This window comes from Ruditapes philippinarum, unplaced genomic scaffold (genome assembly GCF_026571515.1).
Source record: "Ruditapes philippinarum isolate M1 unplaced genomic scaffold, ASM2657151v2 ctg1430_1_1_1_1, whole genome shotgun sequence".
NCBI lineage: Eukaryota > Metazoa > Mollusca > Bivalvia > Venerida > Veneridae > Ruditapes > Ruditapes philippinarum.
Window position 1 is genome coordinate 55,961 of NW_026865935.1, and position 27,259 is coordinate 83,219.

Consider the following 27,259-nt stretch of genomic DNA (forward strand, 5'->3'; position numbering starts at 1 on the left):
TTATAATGTTAAAATGATAGTATCGGAGAAATGTAAGATGCTTGTTACCTGAATAAAGTAGCGATAAATGTGAAATTATTTGTCATAAAAGTAGTCAAAACACTGTACGGTACTAATTCACTATAACTGTACTCATCATTGCCAAAAAGCAACAGATGAAAAAGATGGTTCAAATAATTGGCCAATGTGTATTTTTTGGATAATATAGAAGAACATCAAAATTAAAAAACTTTTAAGAAAAACAAATAAAAGAATAATGGGCCTTTAAACCGTTATTTTTAACCCTCGGGGGATCGATACCCAACAATCCCCTCTATACCCCCAGTGAGAATTTTACATTATTCTGAAGCTCCGTTCTTAATGTGCGACTACTTAAATAGTTGATATTTTTAGTACTGCCTGTACGGACTACTACTTAAAGCCGCATCTACACCTAGTCAAGTTTCTTATATGTCACATTTAGCTAAATAAATGGCTCTTTCAACATATTATCAGGCACATTTTTTACTGAAATGTGTTACTAAGATTTCCCAGAATTTATACCTTTGTCTATGCTAAGACTATCATATTTCTATAAAATGTGTAAATAAAAAACGGGAAAATAATGCATTTAGCTAAAAACAATGGAGTTAATGAAAGGTGTACATTCATTTAAAATAAATGGAAAATTTGAGAAAAAATTTTTTAAGCTTAATAATTGATACAAATTCTTTATTTGGTGATTTATTTGGTGAAAGTTCTTCACTTACTAATCACCTATTGATTCTACTATAATTTTCAGGGCACATGTTTTGTGTCTATTTAATACATTGATTTTTTGTTTACCATTGGCTTTGACTACAATATATTATCTAAAACATAACGAACATTAATTTTCTATGACCCCAAAGTGCGGTCGTTTGCCTGATATTAAAAAATGCATATGTACCTGTTTAACGCACTTTGGGGTCGAAATTGGACCCCAAAGTGCGTAACGCACTCTGGGGTCGGACCCCAAAGTACGTAACGCACTTTGGGGTCGGACCCCAAAGTGCGTTTGACCCCAAAGTGCGGTGTTACAGGGCCACTCTGACAAAAATCATTGAATCGAAAAATGTTGAGGAGATGCACAACTAGACATGGTATTGATTTTTGATGAAATTGCACCAGTAGTTTTTGCGGAGTAGTCCAAACAAGCTTCTGTGTTGCTAGCAACACAAAACAAGAGCCGGTTGAACCGGGTGATGCTCCACGAATAGGTTTTGGACACAGAAAAGTAAAGCTCTTGTAGTTTCAGGGTTACGTCCAGGACAAAGTTCCCAAAGCAGAGTTACTGTTCTTTGCACTGCACTTCTGCCCACTGAAATCTATCTTCTGTCTAAGTTTTCTCTTGATATCTCTTGTAGTCTTACAGTAATGTCCCAGACAAAGTTCACAGTGTAAAATTGAAAAAGGGCAATAACTCCAAAAATAGGTAAGGCAGGCAGAGTTGCGGTTACTTTGTATTGCATATCTACGCAATGAGATCTATTTACCAACAAAGTTTCATGTTGATTTTTTCTATAGTATCATAGGTACGTCCCGAACAAAGTTCAAAGTGAAAAATGAACAAAGGGCAATAACTCAAAAATCAGGCAAGGCAAAGTCACGGCTCTTTAGCACTGCTCATTCACCCAATAAGATCTATCTATCTACAAAGTTTGATGTTCATATCTGTTATAGTGTCAGCGTTATGTTCCGAACAAAGTTCAAAGTGTACAAATGAACAAAGGGCAATAACTCCAAAAATATGCAAGGCAGAGTTATAGTTCTTTTGAACTGCACATCTGACAAATGAGATCTATCTACCTACAAATTGTCTCTTATACTTACACAGCTATGTCCTGGACAATGTCTAAAGTGTAAAAATGAACAAAGGACAATAACTCCAAACTGAAGCAAGGCAGAGTAATGGTTCTTTTGCACATCAATTTAATGAGATCTATCTACCTACAAAGTTTCATAGTGATAATTTTTATACTTTCAGAGTTATGTCCCGGACAAAGTTCAAAATGTAAAAATGAACAAAGTGCAATAACTCCAAAATTAGGCAAGACAGAGGAATGGTTCTTTTGCACTGCACTTCTATTTAATGACATCTATCTACCTCCAAGGTTCTTGTTGATAGTCTTATGATTTCAGAGTTATGTCCCGGACAAAGTTCAAAGTGTACAAATGAACAAAGGGCAATAACTTCAAAATCAGACAAGGCAGAATTATGGTTCTTTTGCATTGCACTTCTACTCAATGGGATCTGTCTACCTACAAAGTTTGATGTTGATATCTCTTATAGTTTCAGAGTTATGTCCCAGACAAAGTTCAAAGTGTACAAATGAACAAAGGGCAATTATTCCAAAATTAGGCAAGGCAGAGTTACGGTTCTTGTGCACTGCTGATCCATCTACCTTCAAAATTTCATGTTGATATCTCTTATTGTTTCAGAGTTATGTCCCGGACAAAGTTCAGTGTAAACTAGAAATGTGTCCATAGGACACGGATGCCCCCACACGCCACTGTTCTGTCAATTTTATGACTCTAGGTCAAATATTTTTTGGACTACATGTGCCACAAGTTGAAAACTAAAAATCAACAAAGGGCCATAATTCTGTTAAATTTGGTCGCAGCAAAGATTCCTTCCTTTACTACCATCTTCACATTAAGGTTGTCCATCCCTGTAAGTTTAAGCAAAATCTGCCATCCGGTTTAAGAGGAGTTGCGTTCACAAAATTTCTACATAGTATCTAGTGAAAAAATCAACAAAGGGCCATAATTCTGTTAAATTGGGTCGCAGCGAAAATTCCTTCCTTTACTACCATCTACACATTAAGGTTGTTCATCCCTGTAAGTTTAAGCAAAATCTGTCATCCGGTTTAAGAGGAGTTGCGTTCACAAGATTTCGGGACGGACGGACTGACGGACGGACGGACGGACAAGTGCAACGCTATATGCTCCCACATTGTGGGGGCATAAAAATGAACAAAGGGCAATAAACTCCAAAATTAGGAGAGACAGAGTTACAATTCTTGTGCACTGCACATATACCCAATGAGATCTACCTACAAAGTTTCATGTTGATACCTTTTGATGTTTCAGAGTTATGTCCCGGACAAGAAAAGCGGATAAAGCCGCGACTATATGCTCACCCATCGGGGGAAAAAAAACACTTTTTATTGAAGTGCTATAATTCAGCCAAAAAACATTCAAGCGGAAAACCTGTAGATTTTGTTCAAGAACTTGAGCTACCAATCAATTTTGTAAAGTCTCATTGAAATTGTATAGGTGGTTTGAGTAGTAGTCCGGACAAACTTTATTAACACCCTTTTATTGAAGGACCATAACTCGGCCAAAACCATTCAAACGGAAAACCCATGTAATATTCACAAGTACTTGAACTACCAATCAATTATGAAAAGTTTCATTGAAATTGTACTAGTGGTGTAGTCAGGACAATCTTTAAAAGTAACAAGAAATGTGGAACGACATATATGCCCCCCATTCTAGCCCTTTACTTACATTATTGGTAATTTTGTTATAGAAACTTGCCATAAATAGTTCAGTTAAGGGAAAAAGAAAAAAAACCTACTAGTTATAATCAATCAAGAACTTATGAGCCCATTATGACTAATAAATATGTGAAATATAAAGACTTTGTGATAAAAAGTTTTCAAGGTAATAAGCAGAAACCATATTAACATTTAAGGCCCCTGTGACCTTAACCTTTAAACAAGTGATCCCAAAATCAATAGGGGTCATCTACTACATATGGCTATTCAATAAGTGAAATATGAAGACTTTGTGATAAATAGTTTTCATGATAATGAGCGAAAACCATTCTGGCATTCAAGGCCCCTGTGACCTTAACCTTTGACATAGTGATCCTTATATCAATAGGGCACATCTACTAGTAATGACCAATATCAATATGTGAATTTAAATAGTTTGTCAAGATAATAAACGGAGACCATTCTGACATTTAAGGCACCTGTGACCTTTAACTTAGTTACCCTAAAATCAATAGGGGTTATCTAATAGTTATAAACAATCAAAATGAGAAATATGAAGACTTTGTGATAAATAGTTTTCAAGATACTTAGCGGAAACCATTTTGACATTTGAGCCCGGTGACCTTGATCTTTGAGCTGGTTACCAAAAAATCAGTAGTGGTCATCTACTTGTTATGACCAATCACTATGTGAATTATGAAGACTTTATGATAAATAGCTTTCAAGATAATGAGCGGAAACCATAATAACATTCAAGGCCCCTGTGACCTTGACCTTTGACCTCGTGACCCAAAAATCAATAGAGGTCATCTACAAGTTATGACCAATCAGAATGTGACATATGAAGATTTTGTGATGAATAGTATCGAAGATAATTATCGGAAACAATTCTGACATTTAAGGCCCCTGTGACCTTAATCTTTGACCTAGTGATGTCAAAATCAATAGGGGTCATCTACTAATCATGACCAATCACTGTGTAAAATATGAAGACTTTGTCATGAATAGTTTTCAAGACAATCAGCGGAAACCATTCTGACATTTAAGGCCCCTGTGACCTTGACCTTTGACCAAGTAACCCCAAAATCAATAGTAGCCATCTTCTAGTTATGACCAATCAGTATGTGAAATATGAAGACTTTCTGATACATATTTTTAAGGTTATCAGCGGAAACCATGTGGTCTACCGACGGACAGACCGACCGACCGACCGACCGACCGACTTTAGCAAAACAATATACCCCCTCTTCTTCGAAGGGGGGGGGGGGCATAAAATAATTAAAGGGCTATAACTCTGACAAAAACATTGAACCAGAAAAATCCGATAATATGCACAACTAGATTTAGTACTGATTTTTTTGTAATGTTTTAAAGAAATCCGGACAAGATGCTATGTAGCTGGCAACACACAAAAACACCTTTTCTATTCAAGGGCCATAACTCGGCCAAAAACAATTCGACCGGATAACCCGTTTATTATGCGCAAGTACTTGAGCTACAGATTAATCCTGTAAAGTTTCATTGAAATTGCTTAAGTGGTATAAGAGTAGTAGTCCGGACGAACTTTAAAAATTAAAAAATCATGAAAGGGCCTTAACTCTGACAAAAAACATTGAATCGCAAAATGTCGACGATATGCACAACAAGACTTGGTACGAATCATTCCTGTAATGTTTGGATGAAATTGCATCAGTTGTTTTTGAGGATTAGTCGGGACAAGTTTTGTGACCGACGGAGAGACGGAAAGAGAGACGACGGAGAGGTGATCCCCATATGTCGCCACTACTATGTAGAGGCGACACACAAATATAATAAAAAAATTATGATATGAATATATATTTGTATTAGCATCAAGAAAGCTATCCAAATTTTTCACCACATAACATGCAAATCTAAAGTCAATCCCTTCAGTAACAAAGATGTTGAGACTAAGTGCAAAAACTACATAATATTTTAAAGCAATATGCTAAGTTAAAAGAGGAGATACAGTAATTAATTGCGTAATATGTTTTTGTGAAATGAAGTGTTATTCATAACAAAGTTACCAAATTGACATTGCAGGTAGAGACAAAGGTCTTGGACACATGACAAAGCTACAGTCCGGACACGTCATGTGTTCCCTCAAACTGGGCCTTTTGGGTAGACATAGTCCTTAGACGCGACACATCATCATGATGTGGTGGACATTTGTGCCAAGTTATTTTAAAGTCCTTTAATGCATGACAAAGTTAAAGTCCAAACACGGAAGTGTACCTACAAATTCTTCTTGTGAGAATGAGTACATTCAAACTGTGTGGCCTTGACCTTGAAGGTAGGAACAATGGTCTTAGACGCGACACGTCGTCTTGTTGACATATATTATGCTAGGTAATTTAAGAATCTTTCCGTGCATGACAAAGTTACAGTCCGAATAAGAAACCTATATTTTTACATATTGAAATTGAGTGTTATCATTCATACAATCGTTGTTGTTAAATCAACCATGTACAAATACGTCAATTAAAACTAACACGAAACAAGTTTTATGATTAAGCTTGTTAAACTATTAACCAAAGCTATAAAAATGGCGTTAGATAAAAGTATAGCAGTTGCATACATGTTGCATTTACTTTTGAAACTATAATGTCATTAATTCTCTGATATTTCAAAATCATGTGATTCTGCTCTGAGTGCATGCATGTGTGTTGGGGCAGGGTAAAATACCTTTTCTGCACTTCTTCCCTTTTAAGCTTGTATTACAAACGCAGCTGCCTGTTACGTGGTCACAATCAAAATTCTTTCCGCATGTACATACACCGCGGCATTCAGGTCCAAATGTCCCAGGTAAACAAGCTGTAAGGTGCATGTTTGAATGTATAATATCGTGTTAGAGAAGGTGTTAGAACTATAATATTCCGTATATTTCACAAACGAATTCATTTCTGAAACCACTACTTTATCCAATCTACAACGATCTTGCACTGGCTGCGGAACAAAGAGGATTATTAAAATGACTCAAGATCTAGTAGCTGTTCAAAGCGGTTATGAGGTTTGCCGACTTACTTCTAAACATTTACCAGAGAGTCGGATATAACGATCTGTGGCGTCAGCCAATGTTTTCTTCTTCTGGTCTTGTATATTACATTGCGATTTTAGTTCGTGAAAAAACACAGACAAAAACTCTCATACCTTTTAAAATTATTTAGCATGTTTTAATTTTCATATCTTATTACATTAAACGAAATAACAACCAATTAAAAAATAATATTTAGCCTATTATATAAATAGGCAAATCTAATTCACCTTAGGATGATAGTAGAATCTACATAGAGGTAAACCGTCGAATGTAATGTTTACCACGGTAGACGTTATAAGTATAATGTAATCAAAGGATCTGATAATTATTCACTTATAGGCCTACCGTAATCAACATAATCTGGCAATAACAGTAAGAAAATACACATGACTCACTTGACAAGAGTGCAGCGTCTGGAAGAAACGCGATAAGACAATTTGTAATTTACGGATGTCTACTGAGATATTTTTACTGAGATCTTAGAATTAAAAACTGACGAGTTGAATATATCATAGAAGGTAAATCAGTTGGCTCCACCTATGGAAGGCGGTGAAAGATACATTGTTATTTCAGACTTGATTATTATGGTAAACTTGGTGATGGTTGCTGAATTTCATTGTATTGTTTGATTAAAAACCTTTTATAAGACAGCTTCAAATTTATAAGACATAAGTCTTTTTAGATCGAATTTTTAATGTCTAAGTTCTAAATTAGGGTAGCAATTCATGTCATTAGAGTAACAAATTTATTTAAATGTTTATATATCTGCTTCTGTTTCTCTCTTTCCGTTGCCGTACCCCCCATAAAACAACAAAAACAACGAAAATGTTAAGCTAGATTCATGAAACATATTTGATATATATATCTGAAATATGATTGCAATTTTTGTTATATTTTTCATTTGTTATTGTTATATTTTTTTCATTTGTTATTGTTATATTTTTCATTTGTTATTGTTATATTTTTTTCATTTGTTATTGTTATATTTTTCATTTGTTTTTGTTATATTTTTCATTTGTCATTGTTATATTTTTCATTTGTTATTGGAATATCATTTAGTGTTGTTGCTGTGATATAGGAGATAGTGATGCATGCAAACTCGTGTGATTTATTTTTCAGTATTTTGTTGAGTCTTTGATGCATAAGCATTTCATCTAACTTTTTTCCAAGCTGGAAGTAAACTATTTTCGGCGAATTTGATAAGCGTCTATTTGATGCAGAATTGTAATTTCTCAAAGTTTTTAAATGATGCATATATATGTAGCAATTCAAGTAACCAAAGTGTAATAATAATTGGAAATACATACATTGTTCGCATGATGGCCCAAAGTATCCAGGTGGGCATTTACATTGTCCCGTCACGTGAAAGCAAGGTTCATCCTCAGAACACATGCACGTCTGGTCGCATTGGTCACCAAAAGTGCCGGGTAAACATGCTGAAAATGAAAAGTACTATACAGTAAATTATATAGGAAACAAGGGCTGTCAGGAGGACAGCACGCCCTACACTATATAGTTAGTGCTTGATAGTAAAACAAGAGCCCGGATAAGGCAGAAATTAACAAAAATGAATATTTCATTCAAAATTACATGCCATAGGCGTCAAGAGATTTTTTTAGTGCACAGATGGCTATATTTCATTCAAATGCCATGCCAAGAGTTATAGCCGTTGTGACCTTCAATTATAATCCTAAATACATGTACATTCATGTATAACGTTTCATTTTGATACCTTTAGCAGTTTTGAAGATTGATATTGCACAAAAGGCCAAATTTAATTCGAAATCCATGCCTTGAGTTCAGACTGTATTAAGTTTCAAGTGAATACATTCAGATGTTCTGATGATCGATGTACATGTAGAATCGAGAATTGTTTAAAGTTCACAAAGGGTCTTAATTCAGTCAAAAACCAAGTATGCGTTATAGGCTTTGGAAAGTGAATATGTAATGATCACACGACGTTGTAATTTTCTAGTGTCGACTTTCAGTAGTTATGAAGATTAAGATTGTATGTAATATTTTAACTATTCATTATTTATGATGAAACAGATACACAAATATTAAACTCTGATCAGTGAGCAGTCTTTCAATGTTAACATAATACATGTAGATACCACTGTTTATATCGTCATCACCATTCTGCACGGCCTTTCATCTTTCCTATAGTGATTTTTTTCTAAAACTATTTCAACTTAAAATTCGTTTATTCTATTTAAAGCTGCACACCTCCAGATGAGTCAAATTTTTTTTAAGAAAATCAATATTGAGAAAAATGTAGTAAAAATTTAAGAAAGGTAAAAATATTGAAGATCCAAATTATATTTTACATGTTATGTGCGGTTTAAGACTGATTTTGCAGTATTTTATCACCATATTTCTACTGCGTTACTAACGCAGTAAGGGCTGTTTTTGCATATGTTGACCACTTTTTGGTAATTTTCTTGGATTGTAAGTGCCGATTGCAATATGTAAATTACTTTATTTGTTCACCTCACAGTATTTTACTTTTAAATACATTTCCAAAATTTTCATGAAAATTAACATGAATCTGGAGGCGTGCTGCTTTAATGCCATAGTTTCAACTAAATATGAAATTTAATCGGATAAAATGAACTTTTAGAATTAAACAAGAGCATACCGTGCTAACGCTGTCTGTTAAGTGCAACCAATTTTGACAAAAATCTAAGTTAAAGAGGGTCAAAGAAATGGTTTAAGAATTATGCCTCTTGTCTAAGCAAGTATTCCAAGTTTCATTATAACTTAAAAATGATTGAATAATAGGCTACATTAATGTTTTTGCACCACGACAACGACGACGAAGAGCCCGACATTTTCTTAAAAGCAGACGATATGAAATGTGAACCAGCATTGATCACATAAACCATTATCACAATTGACGACTCAATGAACTACGCCTTACAGACACAGTATTGAATATGATTCGCATCGCGCCTAATCAAAATGCAGTCACTTTGCACGGATAAATATTATTTTTCTTGAGTGACTGCTCTTTTTACAATACAGGTGAATGTATGTTATAAATAACTCACGTTTGTTACAACGTTTTCCCCTCCAGCCTGGTCTGCATATACAATTTCCGGAGTCATGCTTGCATGTTGCATTATTGGCACAGTCACACATCTCAAAACAATTCAAGCCATGGAATCCTTGCTCACAAACTATTTACATAAAACAGTAAAAGTGAAGTCATAATTTCAATCAAACTGAATTCACTTAAACTAATAAGTAATATATTGAAACTTCTGCTTATTGTAAAATAATCAAGATTAACTAGAACTACCACTGTCATGGCGTGAATACCCCCGCATACCACTTTGTCAGAATCAACAGTAGCCATTTAGAGCTCAAGGACAACCTCCCTGCCAAATCTGAGGTTACTAAGCCAGTGCATTGCAAGCTATGTATTCTACATGCTTTAAATGTGAAATGTCAAAATCAATACACTGCGGACAGGCATTCTTAAGCAATTTAGGGGAAAAACTTTTTTTAGTCAAGGTACCTGTGACCCTGACCTTTGACCCAGTGACCTCAAAATCAATAGAGGTCATCTACTAATCATGACTAACCTCAATGCCAAATATGAAGACTGTGGATCAAAGAAATTTTAAGTTATTGGACAGACAAGCTTTTTATAGTCAAGGCCCCTGTGACCTTGACCTTTGACTCAGTGTCCTCAAAATCGATAGGGGTCATCTACTAATCGTGACTAACCACCATGCCAAATATGAAAACGGTGGGTCAAAGGTTTCTTACGAAATTGGGCGGACAAACTTTTTGAAGTCAAAGTCCCTGTGACCTTGACCTTTGACCCAGTGACCTCAAAATCAATAGGGGTCATCTACTAATCATTACTTACCTTCATGCCAAATATGAAGACTATGGGTCAAAGGAATCTTAAGGTATTGAGCAGACAAGCTTTTTATAATCAAGGCCCCTGTGACCTTGACCTTTTACCCAGTGACCTCAAAAACAATAGGGGTCATCCACTAATCATGACTAAAATCTATGCCAAATATGAAGACTGTTGGTCAAAGGTTTCTTAAGTTATTGGGTTGACAAACTTGTTGAAGACAAAGTCCTTGTGACCTTGACCTTTGACCTAATGTTCTCAAAATCAATAGGGGCCATCTACTACTCATGACTAACCTCCATGCCAAATATGAAGACTGTGAGTCAAAGGTTTCTTATGTTATTGGGCGGACAAGCTTTTTTTAGTCAAGGCCCCTGTGACCTTGACCTTTGTCCCAGTGACCTCAAAATCATGCCTCCATGCCAAATATGAAGACTGTGGGTCAAAGGTTTCTTAAGTTATTGTGTTGACAACTTTTTTGAAGTCAAAGTCCTTGTGATCTTGACCTTTGACTCAATGACCTCAAAATCAATAGGGGCCATCTACTAGTCATGACTAACCTCTTTGCTAAATATGAATACTGTGGGTCAAAGAAATCTTAAGTTATTAAGCGGACAAGGAAAAACCGACGGACGTCCGGACGGACAAGCTTATTCCAGTATACCTCCCTTACAACTTTGTTGTGCGGGGTATAATAATCTCTATTTAACATGGGCGGGTCCCCTCGGGACGGATATTCCGATCCGAACCGCAAACATATGTTAGATATTTTTTTTGCATATTATACCATATTTCAAATTCTTTACCTCAATAAAACAATATTTCCATGGACATCTATGTCATTACACCCGTAACCATTTGCTTAAAATTACAACTTCATTCATAGTAGTCATCGGTTTTAATGATCTGTACAGTATAGCATTTGTACATAACTCCATGTACAACTGATATCCTACACTCAAGCTTTTTAATGGTTGTTAAAGAAATTATTGTAAGTATAAATATATGACTATAAAGGCCTTCTCTGACAGCTCTTATAATCTGCCATGACCTTCATTTAACATTTGTATAATAACATAAATAATGGTCATATTTTAAATGAACGTAAATATGAATCATTCATCGATAACATTATATATAATGTAAAATTGACATACTTTCATCACAATTATCACCATGGTAACCAGGTAAACAATTACACCTGCCAGTCATCTTGTCACAAGATAAACTGTTTCTACAGCTACATGTCTCTACACAGTTACGTCCATATTTGCCTTCTGGACAAGCTAAATGCAGAAACAATAACTAAATAGAAATTACTCTACTATTAGTCATTTCTAAATAGAGTTTTTATTACATACTTTCAATTTTGTTCTGCAATCTGAAAAGTGTACTGCTGCATTGTTTATAAAGAGTAAAACATGTATAGTGTAGCTTTTTATCTGCTGCCTGTAGTGTTTGAATTTCAAAAAGGAATAATATTTAAAATACAAGTACTAGTATGACGGAAATGTTTGCATGCCCCAAATCATCGTTCTATTGTTTAAAGCTACTAAAATAACAGGTAATATTTTGTTCAGGATTTTTTTCTTCTGTTTTTATACATGTGTGTTAAATAACATAGATGTTAAATGGTACAAATTATACGAGAATAGACTTTAAGGCTAGGGAAACAACAAAATTTTCCGTTCATAATTTACAAAAATATTTTGTAACCTTTAATTTGAGTTAAAGAACAAGTCAAGATATACTTTCAGTTAATAAATACCTCCAGTTTGAATTTTCTACCCCTAGTTTTCCAAGGAAGAGGTTAAATTATCATATATGAATAATCTAGCGTTTTTTTGATTTACTAATCTTATATCATTTATATATCAAGTGTAAAATAATTCCTATCTCATAAGATTTGTTTGACAAGCCTTTAAAAATGTGTATTTTTTGTATCAAGAAGAAATTTGTGAAATACCAAAAGTGACTTTGTTTATCACATATTAATAATAATGTACGTGTATTACTACTATTACTATTTTAATTGCCGAAAGTTATAAATTATGAACTTTTTCAAAACTTACATTGTTCGCAAGCCATGCCCATGTATCCTGATGAACAATTACATTTTCCCGACATCCTATCACACGGGTGACCATTACAGAAACATCTATACAAACAGTTCACACCATAAAGACCAACTTCACATTCTGAAATGTATATAATTCTAAACAAATATTGTACACATACGCTGAAATCTAACAAGAAGGCCAAGATGGCCCTAGATCGCTCACCTGACCAATCAAACTCATCAATAGTGGCGGCGTGGCCGAGTGGTTAACGCGTCGGACTAGTAATCTAAGGATTGCTAACCGCGTGGTTCAAACCCTGTCAGGGGCAAGCCGTTGTTTCCTTGAGCAAGAAACTTTACATTCATTGCTTAGTACTGGTTGGTTCCAGGAACGGATTCGAGATTGTTTCAATAAGCTCATAGCTTCCAACACAATCGAACTAAAATAAATTTGTATAAACCAAACTCATCCAAGCAATTACTTTGGCAAGCATCCTGACCAAGATTGATGACAATTGAGTCAAAATTGTGACCACTAGAGTGTTAACAAGGTTTTTCCATATTTGGGCAGTGTGACCCAGTTTTTGACCCCAGGTGACCCATAATTCCAATTCCAAAGTTTGATGATGATTGAGGCAAAAATGTGACCGCTAGAGTGTTAACGAACAAATGTGGACGGACGACGGACATTCAACGATCCTAAAAGCTTGCTTTGAGCAAGCTCAGGTTATCTAAAAAAGCTGTTGCTCATTAATTTTTTTTATTTTTCTAATTTCTTTTTTTTCTCATCTAACTTTGTAGTCTACTAAAATTAAACAAACATTATAAACTTTACATCGCAATTCTATCAATTTCTGTATTTCTTTATTAATATTCAATTAGAAAAGCTCGACATTTTTTTTCAATATCAAACCTTCTTCACAAAGACCTCCTCGCCAACCTGGGGGACAAACGCATACACCTGTAATTGGGTCACATGTGCCGCCATTCATACATTCGCATGTTCTTTCACATTCCTTGCCATATTGACCCTGAAATAATTTTAATTAAGTCGTTCCAACATGTGTTTTTCCTGACAACTTTCAGTTCATTATAAGTAAAATCAACATTGAGTTTTAACTCAAGCTTTTATGAACGTCATATAAAGATCTACCAGTTAATTATATGATTCTTGTTTAATCACTCGGAAATCTGATTATCGTTGTTTTTATCGTCTTTTATTGAGTTGATATTATAACATGCAGTCATGTCTGTCTAAAGTCTCTTAAATCTTATAGAGTAATATTTGTCTAAAATCGCATAACTGTTATTATATACAGTGATTTATGTTTAATTTAATAATTGTGATGGAATTCTGTCACAATGATTTTATATATCTTACTGTTGCATTGTTAAAATCTTATTTTTATGACACACTGTCTTTTCTGTTTATATTCTCATTAGTGTTGCTGTAGTAAAATCTGCCATTTTATCTATATGATTATCACTATTCTAATATTTCATAATTGTTATTATATACAGTCACGTCGTCTAACATTTCATAATTGTTATGATATACACTCACAATATCTAATATTTCATAATCGTTATCATATACAGTCACGCCGTGCAATATTTCATAATCGTTATCTAATACAGGAACGTTGTCTTATATTTTATAATCGTTATCATATTCTGTAACTTTGTCTATTATTTCATAATCGTTATCATATACAGTCACATGGTTTATATTTCATAATCGTTATCATATACAGTCACGTTGTCTAATATTTCATAATCGTTATTATATACAGTCACGTTGTCTAATATTTCATAATCGTTATTATATACAGTCACGTTGTCTATTATTTCATAATCGTTATCATATACTGTCACGCCGTGTAATGTTTAATAATCTTTATCATATTCAGTAACTTTGTCTATTATTTCATAATCGTTATCATATACTGTCACGCCGTGTAATGTTTAATAATCGTTATCATATACAGTCACGTCGTCTAATATTTCATAATCGTTATCATATACAGTCACGTTGTCTTATATTTCATAATCGTTATCATATACAGTCACGTCATCTTATATTTCATAATCGTTATCATATACAGTCACGTCATCTTATATTTCATAATCGTTATCATATACAGTCACGCCGTCTAATATTTCATGATCGCTATTATATACAGTCACGGCATCTAATATACAAATACGTGGTGAATATGATGTGATATGCCCTTGAAAATAATATTGACCGAGGCCTTTTAGTTGTATTCCATCTAATTATTATTAAATCTATTTCTTTAAATATTATAAACAGAGACCTAATCAGTAATCGAAATTGATTAAATCGAATATAATTTTCCCAAGTAATCGATAACATTTGATTATAACTTCTAGAGTATATAAAACGTTTTACTAAACAAGAGGGCCATGATGGCCCTGAGGTCGCTCACCTGTATATAGGCCCCCCCCCCCCAACGTTGCAGGGCCAATTTAACCCAAGGGCTTTTATCTGCACAAAACTTGGTAGACACCCATAAGAAGATGTTTCATGCTAAACATCTAAGCTCTAGCTCATTGGGCTTTTTAAAAGAAGATTTTTTTTTAAGTGTTTACTATACACATATATTTAAAAACAATGACACCCCTGGGGCCGGGCTAGTTTTGACCCAGGGCTTTTATTTGAACAAACTTTGTAGACACTTACTAGAAGATGTTTCATGCTTAATATCTAAACTCTAGCTATTTGGGTTTTTTCAAAGAAGATTTTAAGTTTTTGCTATACACATATAAAGAAAATCAATGACCCCCGGGGCGGGGCCAATTTTGACCCCAGGTCTTTTATTTGAACAAACTTTGTAGACACTCACTAAAAGATGTTTCATGCTTAATATCTTAACTCTAGCTATTTGGGTTTTTTCAAAGAAGATTTTTTAAGTGTTTGCTATACACATATAAGGAAAATCAATGACCCCCGGGCGGTGCCAATTTTGACCCCAGGGCTTTTATTTGAACAAACTTGGTAGACACCTATTAGAACATGTTTGATGCTAAATATCTTAGCCATAGCTCTTTGAGTTCTTTAAAAGAAGATTTTTTAAGTTTTTACTATATGCATATAGGGAAAATCAATGACCCCCGGGGCGGGGCCAATTTTGACCCCAGGGCTTTTATTTGAACAAACTTGGTAGACACCTATAAGAACATGTTTCATGCTAAATATCTTAGCTCTAACTCTTTTGGTTCTTTAAAAGAAGATTTTTTAAGTTTTTACTATATGCATATAGGGAAAATCAATGACCCCCTGGGGCGGGGCCAATTTTGACCCCAGGGCTTTTATTTGAACAAACTTGGTAGACACCTATTAGAACATGTTTGATGCTCAATATCTTAGCCATAGCTCTTTGAGTTCTTTAAAAGAAGATTTTTTAAGTTTTTACTATATGCATATAGGTAAAATCAATGACCCCCCGGGGCGGGGCCAATTTTAACCCCAGGGCTTTTATTTGAACAAACTTGGTAGACACCCATTAGAACATGTTTCATGCTAAATATCTTAGCTCTAGCTCTTTGGGTTCTTTAAAAGAAGATTTTTAAAGTTTTTACTATATGCATATAGGGAAAATCAATGACCCCCGGGGCGGGGCCAATTTTGACCCCAGGGCTTTTATTTGAACAAACTTCGTAGACACTCACTAGAAGATGTTTCATGCCAAATATCTAAGCTCTAGCTCTTATGGTTTTTTAAAAGAAGATATTTAAAGTTTTTTCTTTTGGTTGCCGTGGCAACCAGAGTTCTGCATGGAATTAAATTCTTTGAACAATTTTTAAAGGTGACCACCAAAGGAACATTCCTGTGAAGTTTGGATGAAATTGGTTTAGTGGTTTATGAGGAGATGTCATTTAAAGTAAAAGTTTACGGACGGACGGACGGACGACGGACGGACGGACGCCGGACGAAAAGCGATCACAAAAGCTCACCCTGTCACTTTGTGACAGGTGAGCTAAAAATGGCGACATTCTATTTAAATTAAAAAGCAATTACATGTATAACAAATATTAATAATAATTTTATAACATGCTTTAATGGATAAAACAAGCCAATTCGTTGAATTTATATCCCCCGCCGAGTACTGGTTATTACTAACACAACAGCTGAAGACATAAGGCTTTATTTATATATTTATCATGGCATAAACAGTAATATTCTTTGAACTTGATAAATACTCAAGGCAATAACAGAGCCATAACTGTGTGTTAAATAGTAATATCTGGAAATGCCAATGAGATGTATGCATACTGCATAACTAATCAAGGGCCATAAATCTGAGTTATAAGTGTCTGACCGGAACAAGGCGACTATATGCACATCTCCTCTTCGTATCCCATAAAGTTTCATTGAATTCCAGCCAGTAGTTACAGAGAAGTAGCACGGAAACGATTATTGCTCTGGTTGTATACTGCATTAGTTATCAAGGGCCATAACTCTAAGTTAAAATGTCTGACCCGAACAAGGCGACGATATGCCCATCTCCTCTTGGTATTGAAGGTTCCAATAAAGTTTCATTGAATTCCAGTTAGTAGTTGCAGAGAAGTAACGCAGAAACGATTTTTGCTCTATATGCATACTGCATAACTAATCAAGGGCCATAACTCTGAGTTAAAGTGTCTGACCCCAACAAGGCAATAATATGCACATCTTCTCTTAGTATTGAAGGTTCCCATAAAGATTTGTTGAATTCAAGCCAGTAGTTGCAGAGAAGTAGTGCGGAAACGATTTTTGCTCTATATGCATACTGCATAACTAATCAAGAGCCATAACTCTGAGTAAAAGTGTCTGACCCGAACAAGGTGCCAATATGCGCATCTCCTCTTGGTATTGAAGGTTCCCATAAAGTTTTGTTGAATTCCAGCCAGTAGCTGCAGAGAAGTAGTGCGGAAATGATTTTTGCTCTATATGCATACTGCATAACTAATCAAGGGCCATAACTCTGTGTTAAAGCATCTGACCGGAACAAGGCGACGATATGCGCATCTACTCTTGGTATTGAAGGTTCCCATAAAGTTTCGTTGAATTCCAGCCAGTAGTTGCAGAGAAGTAGCGCGGAAACGATTCTTACTCTATATGCATACTGCATAACTGATCAAGGGCCATAACTCTGAGTTAAAGTGTCGGACCGGAACAAGCCGACGATTTGCGCATCTCCTCTTGATATTGATGATTCCCATAAAGTTTCGTTGAATTCCAGCCAGTAGTTGCAGAGAACTAGTCCGGAAACGAATTTCGGACGGACGGAAGGACGGACGGACAACGCCAAAACTATATCCCCCTCCCGATTCCATCGGTGGGGGATAATAAACTAAATTATCCTTAGTGACTTAACTGACAAAGCAATATTACAGAAAATGAATGTTTCAATCAAAACAAGTTACGTATATAATTGTACTGAAGATAACTTTTGCCAAATACAATGTAAATCGAAACTATTCAATTACATTTACACAGCTCTATCAATTTGCATTGTAATCGATTATCCTTCAGTTCCAGCTTATAAAGGGACATAATTCAAAAGAGCACTGAATGCGTACTGACTGCAACAATTTAGAAATAAAATTCAATGTTATGACTGTAATGCACTTCATTTCTCAGTAAGAATAATTATTTGTGACCGGCAATGTTCAAAATAAAAGATTTATTATTTACCATGTGTAAAGGAAAATAAACCTAGGAAAACTTATTAATGTTATATCCCTTGTCATACTGATGCCACCATAGCAATTATAACATGCTGCAAGCTCTGTCGTATTTTCTAATTTGCAATCTAAATCGTACTGTATATCTATATAAGTTTATTTTGATATACTATAATTCATTTTGCAGGGCATCGAATTGCAGCGAATGCGTTTAGATTTTTTGCTATATCAGTTTGAGTTTGATACATACGGAATTTTGCATGGCCAGAGTTTCTTACTTGCATTATGAAATCATTTATGTACATTTTTATGACAGCTACACTGCACAAGTTGCCTTGACTGGGAATTGAACCCCATTCCTCACTTGCTAAACGGCTAAACGTGCGTGTTGCACCTGGACCACGGGTAAGTTATAAAAAAAAGTCTGAAGCAAATCAAATGATTATGTTCGTGAAGTTGGCAGCCTAGCAGCCTGACGTTGGCAGCCTAGCAGCCTGAAGTTGACAGCCTAGCAGCCTCAAGAAAACTAAGAATAGTACAAACATGAAAACAGTCGAAAATACATTAGTAGCACTTCTTTAGATCAAACGCCTTTTTTCAATATCGTGATCTTTATTTTTTTTATTTTTTAAGATGTTGAACTTTATCTTAACAATTATTTCTTTCTGACGCTTCGAAATTTGTGAAGTAAGCAGCCTAGCAGGATAGTACAAACATGAAAACCGTCAGAAATGAATCGGTAGCACATACCTAGACCATTCCACGTCTTATTACAGTATCGCGATCTTTATTTTTTTAAATATTGAACTTTGTTTTTTTTTATTTTGACGCTAAATTGTTCTACCTATTTGGCAATGTTGGCAAATTGGGACATAACACCAGAAATAAAGCTTTCAGAATAATGGCTACAACAACGGCACAGCGATCTTGATAGCTAGTCCGTTTTGAAAAAAGGCTTCAATCCCCAGAGGCGTTAATGAAGTCTTCAAACGCAATCGTAAGAGATGTAGTCACATAAGGTTGTTATCACAACATCTAATTCATAGTTCTGATTAACTTTCCTAATTTAAGTAATAATAACCTTGACCTTGACTATAGGATTGGTTTTCACTTGATATATTTTCTGATTACATGTACATTATTCTATTCCTTACTCTAGTTATCTACATTTGATTACAGTGACCTAGACGTGAAGATACCCCCCAAAATAATCTACACTAAAACTTGCTATAAACCAAGTCTGATAATAATATCTCATTCCTTATTCCTATTTATCAACCTGAAACCGTTTATTTTTTATTCTTCAAAGCAGTGACATTGACTCTAGCGGGGCCGGATGCATCGAGATATCCTTATAAGCTTGTTATATACAAAGTTTGATTTCAAACTCAAGTATCCGACTCAGAACATTTTTTTTTCTATTTTAAGTAATAGTGACCTCGGTCCGGTCGATAACAATATCCCATTCCAAAGTCAATTTATCGACCTGTGTCATTTGCCATTTTCAAATTTAAACCTAGTTTAAAACTGAAATATTCTAAATGACGAAAATGTCACATGACAACTGATATATTACCTCTGGACATTTTTCTGTACAGGTTGGACCAGTAAAACCGGAAGCGCATTTACATTGCCCAGTCACGTGGTTACAGATGGCAGCATTAGCACAGTTGCATATACCTTGACAATCCTTGCCAAAAAATCCTATTGGACAACCTGAAAAAATATTATAATATTGCAAATCAATTTCTCAAATTATGATTGGTTGATTCTCTCTGTAACCTATTGCCCTCAAAGCGCCTCCATTGTCTTCGTAAGTATACGATAAGTAGTTTATCTAGCAACAAAAAAAGCGGACATTTTACTTGACCAGCATTTTTACTTTCATATCTGAACACAATGATATACACAAAATATGCCAGTTACACAAAATGGTGGACATACACGCATACAGTATACATCAATGTACATTGGGGATTTATACAAGTTTTCTAATTTGTGTTAAATCTCGAATATTTTGAATGCTTGACTGAGACGACTTATTACTTTTAAGAGGAATTTTTACTGACCATTTAGTGGTAAAATGATATTTATTTATTTTTCACATTACTACAATATGGATTTCTTGGGGTCAAAAACTAGTTTACCCATATTCGAAATTGACCTTGAAATCACAATACAAATTTTCAGACCAATTTCCAGGACAGTTTGATCAAAACAGTAGCCACTACAGTGTTAACAAGATTTTTCTTTTTTTTGCTTCTGTGACCTAGTTTTTCATCCGAAATGACCAATGTTGACATTCGAATCAATCACCTAGACAAGCATCCTAACAACATTTGATGATGATTGAAGCAAAAATGTGACCACTAGAGTGTTAACAAGGTTTTTCTTGATTTGGGCGGCGTGACCTAGTTTTTGACCCAAGGTGACCCATATTTAAACTTGACCTAGAAATCATTAAAACAAACTTTCAGACAAATTTCAAGGATATTTGGATCAAATCAGTAGCCACTAGATTGTTAACAAGATTTTTCTAATTTTAGCTCCTGTGACCTAGTTTTTTCTTCCGAGATGACCCATGTTCGAACTTATCTGAGCAATTACCTAGACAAGCATCATGACAAAGTGTGATGATGAGTGAGGCAAAAATGTGACCACCAGATTGTTAACGAACAAATGTGGACGGACGGCGGACATTCAACGATCCTAAAAGCACACCCTGAGCAAGCTCAGGTGAGCTAAAAATCTATTTTTTTCTTGATATGAATGCAAAGTTTACTTTATCTTATTAAAGGGAAAATGGAATGCACTGTAATGCCTATATATCTATGTAGTCAATGTTAAATGAGTGACCCTAAAGCAGATTTTACTCCAGAGCTTTTATTTGAACAAACTTGGTAGACACCCACTTAACATGTTTCATTCTAAATATCTAAACTGTAGCTCTTTCATTTTTTACAAACAGATTTTTTTCGTAAAAATAAGAAGGTACAACTACAAAATTGCGAAGACGATGCCCCGGAAATGTGCCAATTAAAGGCTTAAGAAAAATGATTATAATCATTCTAGAAAATGTAAGGAAGGAAATATTCTAAAAGTGTATTTTTGTGATGATAATTACTTAAGATTCAAATCATGCTAATCATTAAGATATTGATCTCTGGTGCTTGACATATAATGTTACAGTTATATGGACGATGTTAAAAGGTTTAGTTAAACTTCCTTTTGCTGGGAATTTTGATTACACAACCTCATCGTTTGGTCAACAAACATACTTGTTACAAGCAGCGTTCAGTGTTTGGTATAGACATCAGTTTATATATCTGGTGACTGTTATATAGTGCAATATATGCGTATTTATAAAATTTAATAATACCTTTACTGCAGTGTCGCCCGCGCCACCCTGGGGCACATTCACAAACTCCGGTCACGTGGTCACAACTGGCGTTATTTCTACATTCACACTGCTGTAAACAGCCAGGACCATATGTGCTGTTAGAACATTCTGAAAAGTGAAAATATCGAACATCATTGCATTGTTTAACAAATTTGTGTTTATTTTACCTCTATTTTAAGCAGTGTGCGCTCAAAATTACAATGGTGCATTTGTTAATGTAGTGTCGTACCTTTCATTACAACTGATTTAAGATTATATGTTTGATGAAAATCTTCAGATTCAATTTTTTGTTGTAAAAATTAAATAGACTGATGAATTCTTTAATAAAATTGAAATAATCTCATTTTCAAATAAAACATTAATTATTTATTTCCTTTAGTGGCTTATATGTTTGAAATTTTGGTAAATGAAACAATGGAGTACTTTGATCACATTTACGTCCCCTCCAACCTGGTGAACAGAGACAGTCGCCTGTTTTATGATCACACTCAGCACTGTTCTCACACTCACATGTCTCTATGCATGATGCTCCGTATTTACCTGCTGGACATGCTAAATTTAAATAAAGAAAATATGCATTGTTAATCCAGAATATATCACATAAATAGCATGTAGCACATCTTATAACTGAACATGAGCCCTATCATCGAGATTTATCACAAATCATATAAGTGCTACAATTATCGACAGTCTCTTATCTGATTATGTATAGGATAGATCATGAGTACCAGTTGGATGTGAGATTTATCAACGAGCGAAGCGAGTTGATAAATCTCACATCCAACTGGTACGAGCGATCTATCTGACTTAGACCACAGGTAGTTTTCTCTGTTTAAGGTGAAGATTAAACATGCGTAAACGATTTCTTCTCCGACTTATTACATAGGGATATCCAAATATTTCTTACTCAATCTATTTGGCCTTATTGTAGGCAATAAAATGCACGAGAAAACGGCATAATTCATGTTATTTCATGAATATAGTCACTGAATACACAATCTTATGAATGATAGATTTTACATTCCATTATAAATTTCTACTCAGAAGAAAATTGGGAAAAAATTTAACATTTCTGAATGTGATGACATTACAATTTCGCAACTTGGGAGATTTTGTTGTTATTCCTGTTCATTCCTAATTTAAATGATTTAATGACAGCACCGTACACAGCGCTTGAATAAGAAGTCTAGAAGCAAGACTGCTTTCCGAAAAATACTCTTAGAAAGAAATCATGGGCGATGGCTGCTTATCAAAAGTGGGCGTGTTGGAGAAACGGACAGGTAACTTTCATTGAACGTTTTCCTTAATGCTTAAACAATTCTATGAGACAGGATATTATTGGTTGTCCGGCTGAAGTTGAAAATATTTTACTTGACGTATAGATTTGTTTATTTATATACATCCTGCATTGACGTTTTTTTTACCTCATTCATGAACTAAAAAGTATAACAAACGTCCCTTTGAAGCCTTAAAGCATAGCATTTCCTTAGCGTTGCAACTGCAGCCCAGTAACCTTTCGGAAACTCCACCCCCTTCCCCACCAGTGGAATCCCCTCTTCCCAAACCAGTAAATGAATGTAAATCTACAATGTCTGCCGGGCATAATTTAGGATGAGATTATTGAAATATGTGCCTGCCAATATTACAGTAGCACAAAAGGGGTCGTTAAATTAAAATACATATATAGACTTAAGTAGTTTTTGATAAACGCATTTCATTTTATTATTGCTTGTTTTTTCTTATTTACAAATACAGTAACTATTGAAATGACGAAATAAATTGGTGAAAGGACTATTGCTATCTGTTAGGTGTTTTATTTGTTTGGGTCGTCAGACCAAACAAATAATGATAGCGAAATTTCAGACCCTGATGCTGTTAATTGCAAATGCCGAAAGTAGTCCGTTTTTTGAAGCGGTTAATTCCCTTTATATGTACACTAACGCCGAAAAATTCAGGGGAGATCACTGCGTATCGATGGTCAAATGACAGGCGCATTAATTTTCAAGCATAATAGTTCCCGGATGGTCGAATATTTCCTATATTGTTTAATTCTTCATAGATATACATGCTTATAGTAAGCTCCATGATTATTTACATCTGTGTTAAACAACAGTTAGCATCGAAATAAAAAGGGTTACAAACCCTAATTTAGAATAATATGGTTTTCTTCAGGCCGTTAACATATAACTTCACCGTGATCGAGGGGTTTGCGCGCTCCCTTAGGAAGCGAGAGGTCTGGAGTTCAAATCCCAATTAAGGCAACTCATTTTTTTTTCAAATTGTTTAAGTTAAATAAACATTGAATTGAATATCAGTGTTGCAATTAGTCTTATAGCCAATTTACTACAATTAAAACGCTGGAAGGCATTGGTGGCACTACACAAAAACAAATTGGTTGATTCAGCGCCTTCTGTTCTTTGATTTTAAAAGGGGCATTACACTATTTACTTTACCATATACATAAAACTTTTCCCCGCATAAAGCGTGCACATAACTGTTTTTTCCTTTCAGTTGAATACAAACATGATAGTTATATCAAACACTTTACTGTGATGTGTGGGATATATCAAACACTTTTAAACTTCTCTGATTGGCCGAGAGAAAACAGCTGTGGTCTAACTTACCTTTTTATATAATTATGACCACGTGACATGTAATCATCGTTTTGTTTATCTATATCCATGGCGATGTACCATGTTCAAGACTATAAATTTGACTGTGTGTAAAGAGATTCTCAAAGAGATTCTTTACAAACAAAAAGCGTTGACTGACTACACTGTATTTTCAGGCAATGCGCAGACTACATGCATTTTTATTCTTATTTTTTCTCACTTATCTCAACAAAAAAAGTGAAATGAATGATACCATGAGCTTAGCAGATTTCATACTAAAATGATAAAAACCGTAATGTAAGTTGAAAGTGTCATTGCTTTTGTAGTTATCAGTGAAATGTCATTAGCTGATTTATTATCACTCTATCTAAAACACATTAAAAGGGGGAAAACACATCAAAAGTAAAATAAAGTAGAAATAAGAATTTTAATACGAAATTATTCGAATATATACGAAATAAAATTGTTTTAACTTGTCCATACCTATTTCGGTAAACTACTAGAAAAAGGATGCTAAAAATGAATAAGTTATTGTAATTGTGTAAAGTAAAGTAATCAACAGGGTATATCACGCACCTGACTTTAATAGCTCTAAATGACAACTATAAATTAAAATAAGGTATAGGCGACGGATATTTAAGTTAAAATTAACATCTTAAATTGTGCACTGTGCACTGGTTGCCATTGAAATGACTGGCTGATATCAAAAGTCAATGGTTGCTATAGAAAGCCAAAGTTTTCTATGTGAATCAATAGTTGGTGAAGGGAAGTCAATTGTTGTTTTTTAAATCATTGTTTAGATCGAAAATCAATGGTTACAATAGAACTGCTTAATATGGGATGTCAATGGAAGGCAGTGGTTTCTAAAATGTCAATGATTACTTTGAACTTCCCTGGTTCATACAGAAAGTCAATTGTTGCTATGGAAATTACTTATTGTCATGAAAATTAATTGGGAAATCACTATCTGTTCAGGGAAGTCATTGGCTGACAACATTGCTATTATTTTATCAATCTTGGTAGCGGTCCACTAAACAAATTGCCAGATATCTAAAGCTTAGCCGTTGCACGTTAAGAGTAGGAAATGTTTTATTTTTTTCACTAGATTCATATAACGAGGCTAAAAATGTAAATTTAATTTTAAGTTTCTGTTCTTAGACTCAGATGTTTAACTTGCAGAATTATGACTCAAAAACAAGTTCTTTTTCAAACAATTTTAAATGAATCATTGGATAATTTCTGCTCACCAACGCTTGAAACTGTACTTAAACAGTGTAAACAGAACAATATTACATGAGAAGTTTTTGATCTGTACATGAGGGATAATGAAAAAGTGCAATTACACTATTCGTCGTATAACTTGAGGAGCGTTTGTAAAAAAAAGTTATTGTTTAGAAGGTCACATTTAAATTAAGATATGTTTTTTTGTTTTCTTCGATGTTATATCTTCATGCGTTACCTTCTTTAAATAAAGATATTATTATCATTATCATTATTATTATTATTATTATTATTATTATTATTATTATTATTATTAAACCAGCATATTCCCGAATGATTCCAACTAAAGCCATGCTGGTCATCAGGTTCAAAACGCGACGCATTTGAATAATTCACTTAAATTTGTCGGAAGATTTTGTATACGGAGTAAAACGGTGATAGTTGTTTATTTCGCATATTGTGTTGTTTATATCAAAGATGAAGTGAAAATTGGCCATATTCGTTGATAATAATATTTATTTTGCGTGGATGGACAAAATGATTATGTAAAAATATTGGAAATGGAATGAAATGCAAGGTGATGTACAAATTTTGCCTCGTTGAAGCGAGGGAAAAAAGACGCACGTGTTAGGCGTGCAACGAGTACTCGAACGCTGCGCATACAAAAATAATTCAAAGTTATACTAATCATTGCGGTGTAGCCTTATAGTATAATTGTAAAGTAATGATATTTTAATCGAGAAATATGCCATAAAGAACACAAAGCAACAATTATTTTTTAATTAACACGCGTAAATATCAGTCTACGGTGTTTGATCATTGAATATGAGTCTCAATCTATTTTTAGACTTGAAAAATCCAATTCAGCCAGTGAATATGATACTACACCCAGTGAATATGATTTTATAAAAAGTTCTGCTGACTACTGTTTGGACCAATGAGATTGCAGCTATATTTAGATCATATAATAATTCAATTTTAAGAGGTCTTTTGGTATTTGGTATTGAAAACTGATGGCTGAAGTGATTACAGATTTGAAACCTATGTAAATACTGATGGCTGAAAATAAAAAAAGGGCAATAACTGAAAAATAATTCAGGGTAGGTTATCATTCTTGTGTGCTGCACTCCTCCTCAATGAGATCTTTCCACCTATGAAGTTTCAAGTTGATACCTCTAACACTTTTTGAGATAAGCTCCGGACAAAAAGTATGAACAATAACAAAGAGCAATAACTAAAAAATTATGAAGGATAGAGGCACTGCACACCTCCTGAGTGAGATCTATCCACCTATTAAGTTTCATGTTTATATCTTATAAGCTTTTTGAGTTATGCTCTGGACAAACATTAAGTTTGAAAAATAACAAAGGGCAATAACTGAAAAATTATGCAGGGTAGAATTATCATTTTAGAGCACTGCACTACACTCCTCCTTAATATGATCTATCCACCTATGAAGTTTCAAGTTGAAATACTTTTTGAGATATGCTCCGGACAAAAATGTCAGACGGAAGGACGGACGGATGGACGGAAGGACGGAGACTATTACTATATCCCCGCCGCCTTTTCGGCGGGGGATAAAAAAAACCCACATAATTGAAATTTAGCAGGTGCTCATTGTGGAGATATTGGTTTTCTAAAATAAGCATGTTAAACATCTCAAACATCTTACAACCAAATGGAACAGGCCAACATCTGATTAAAGCATTGTCCGATGGTCATCAAATTATTCAAATTCAGTTAAGGTATAAAATGATTATTCTTCCAGTACAATTCATAGGAGAATGACGAAATATAGTTCCAAATATGGCTAAATTAGGTATACTGGA

The 27,259-nt window shown here is 34.5% G+C and overlaps 1 protein-coding gene across 8 annotated transcripts in view; it reads right to left on the reverse strand.

The window, feature by feature from the left end:
- The window catches only part of LOC132730785 (multiple epidermal growth factor-like domains protein 6), a 107,696-nt gene that overhangs the window by 37,166 nt on the left and 43,271 nt on the right, over positions 1-27,259 (reverse strand). For 6 of the 8 annotated variants that reach the window (XM_060716795.1, XM_060716794.1, XM_060716792.1 and 3 more), the window contains 9 exons: positions 22,021-22,149; positions 21,577-21,705; positions 19,774-19,913; positions 13,420-13,537; positions 12,520-12,645; positions 11,605-11,733; positions 9,627-9,755; positions 7,884-8,012; positions 6,225-6,353 (listed from right to left, as the gene is read on the reverse strand). In XM_060716795.1, the coding sequence (XP_060572778.1) occupies positions 6,225-6,353; positions 7,884-8,012; positions 9,627-9,755; positions 11,605-11,733; positions 12,520-12,645; positions 13,420-13,537; positions 19,774-19,913; positions 21,577-21,705; positions 22,021-22,149 (1,158 nt within the window). The remainder of the gene's footprint in view (positions 1-6,224; positions 6,354-7,883; positions 8,013-9,626; positions 9,756-11,604; positions 11,734-12,519; positions 12,646-13,419; positions 13,538-19,773; positions 19,914-21,576; positions 21,706-22,020; positions 22,150-27,259) is intronic. The other 2 variants (XM_060716798.1, XM_060716797.1) reach the window with 1 other exon arrangement.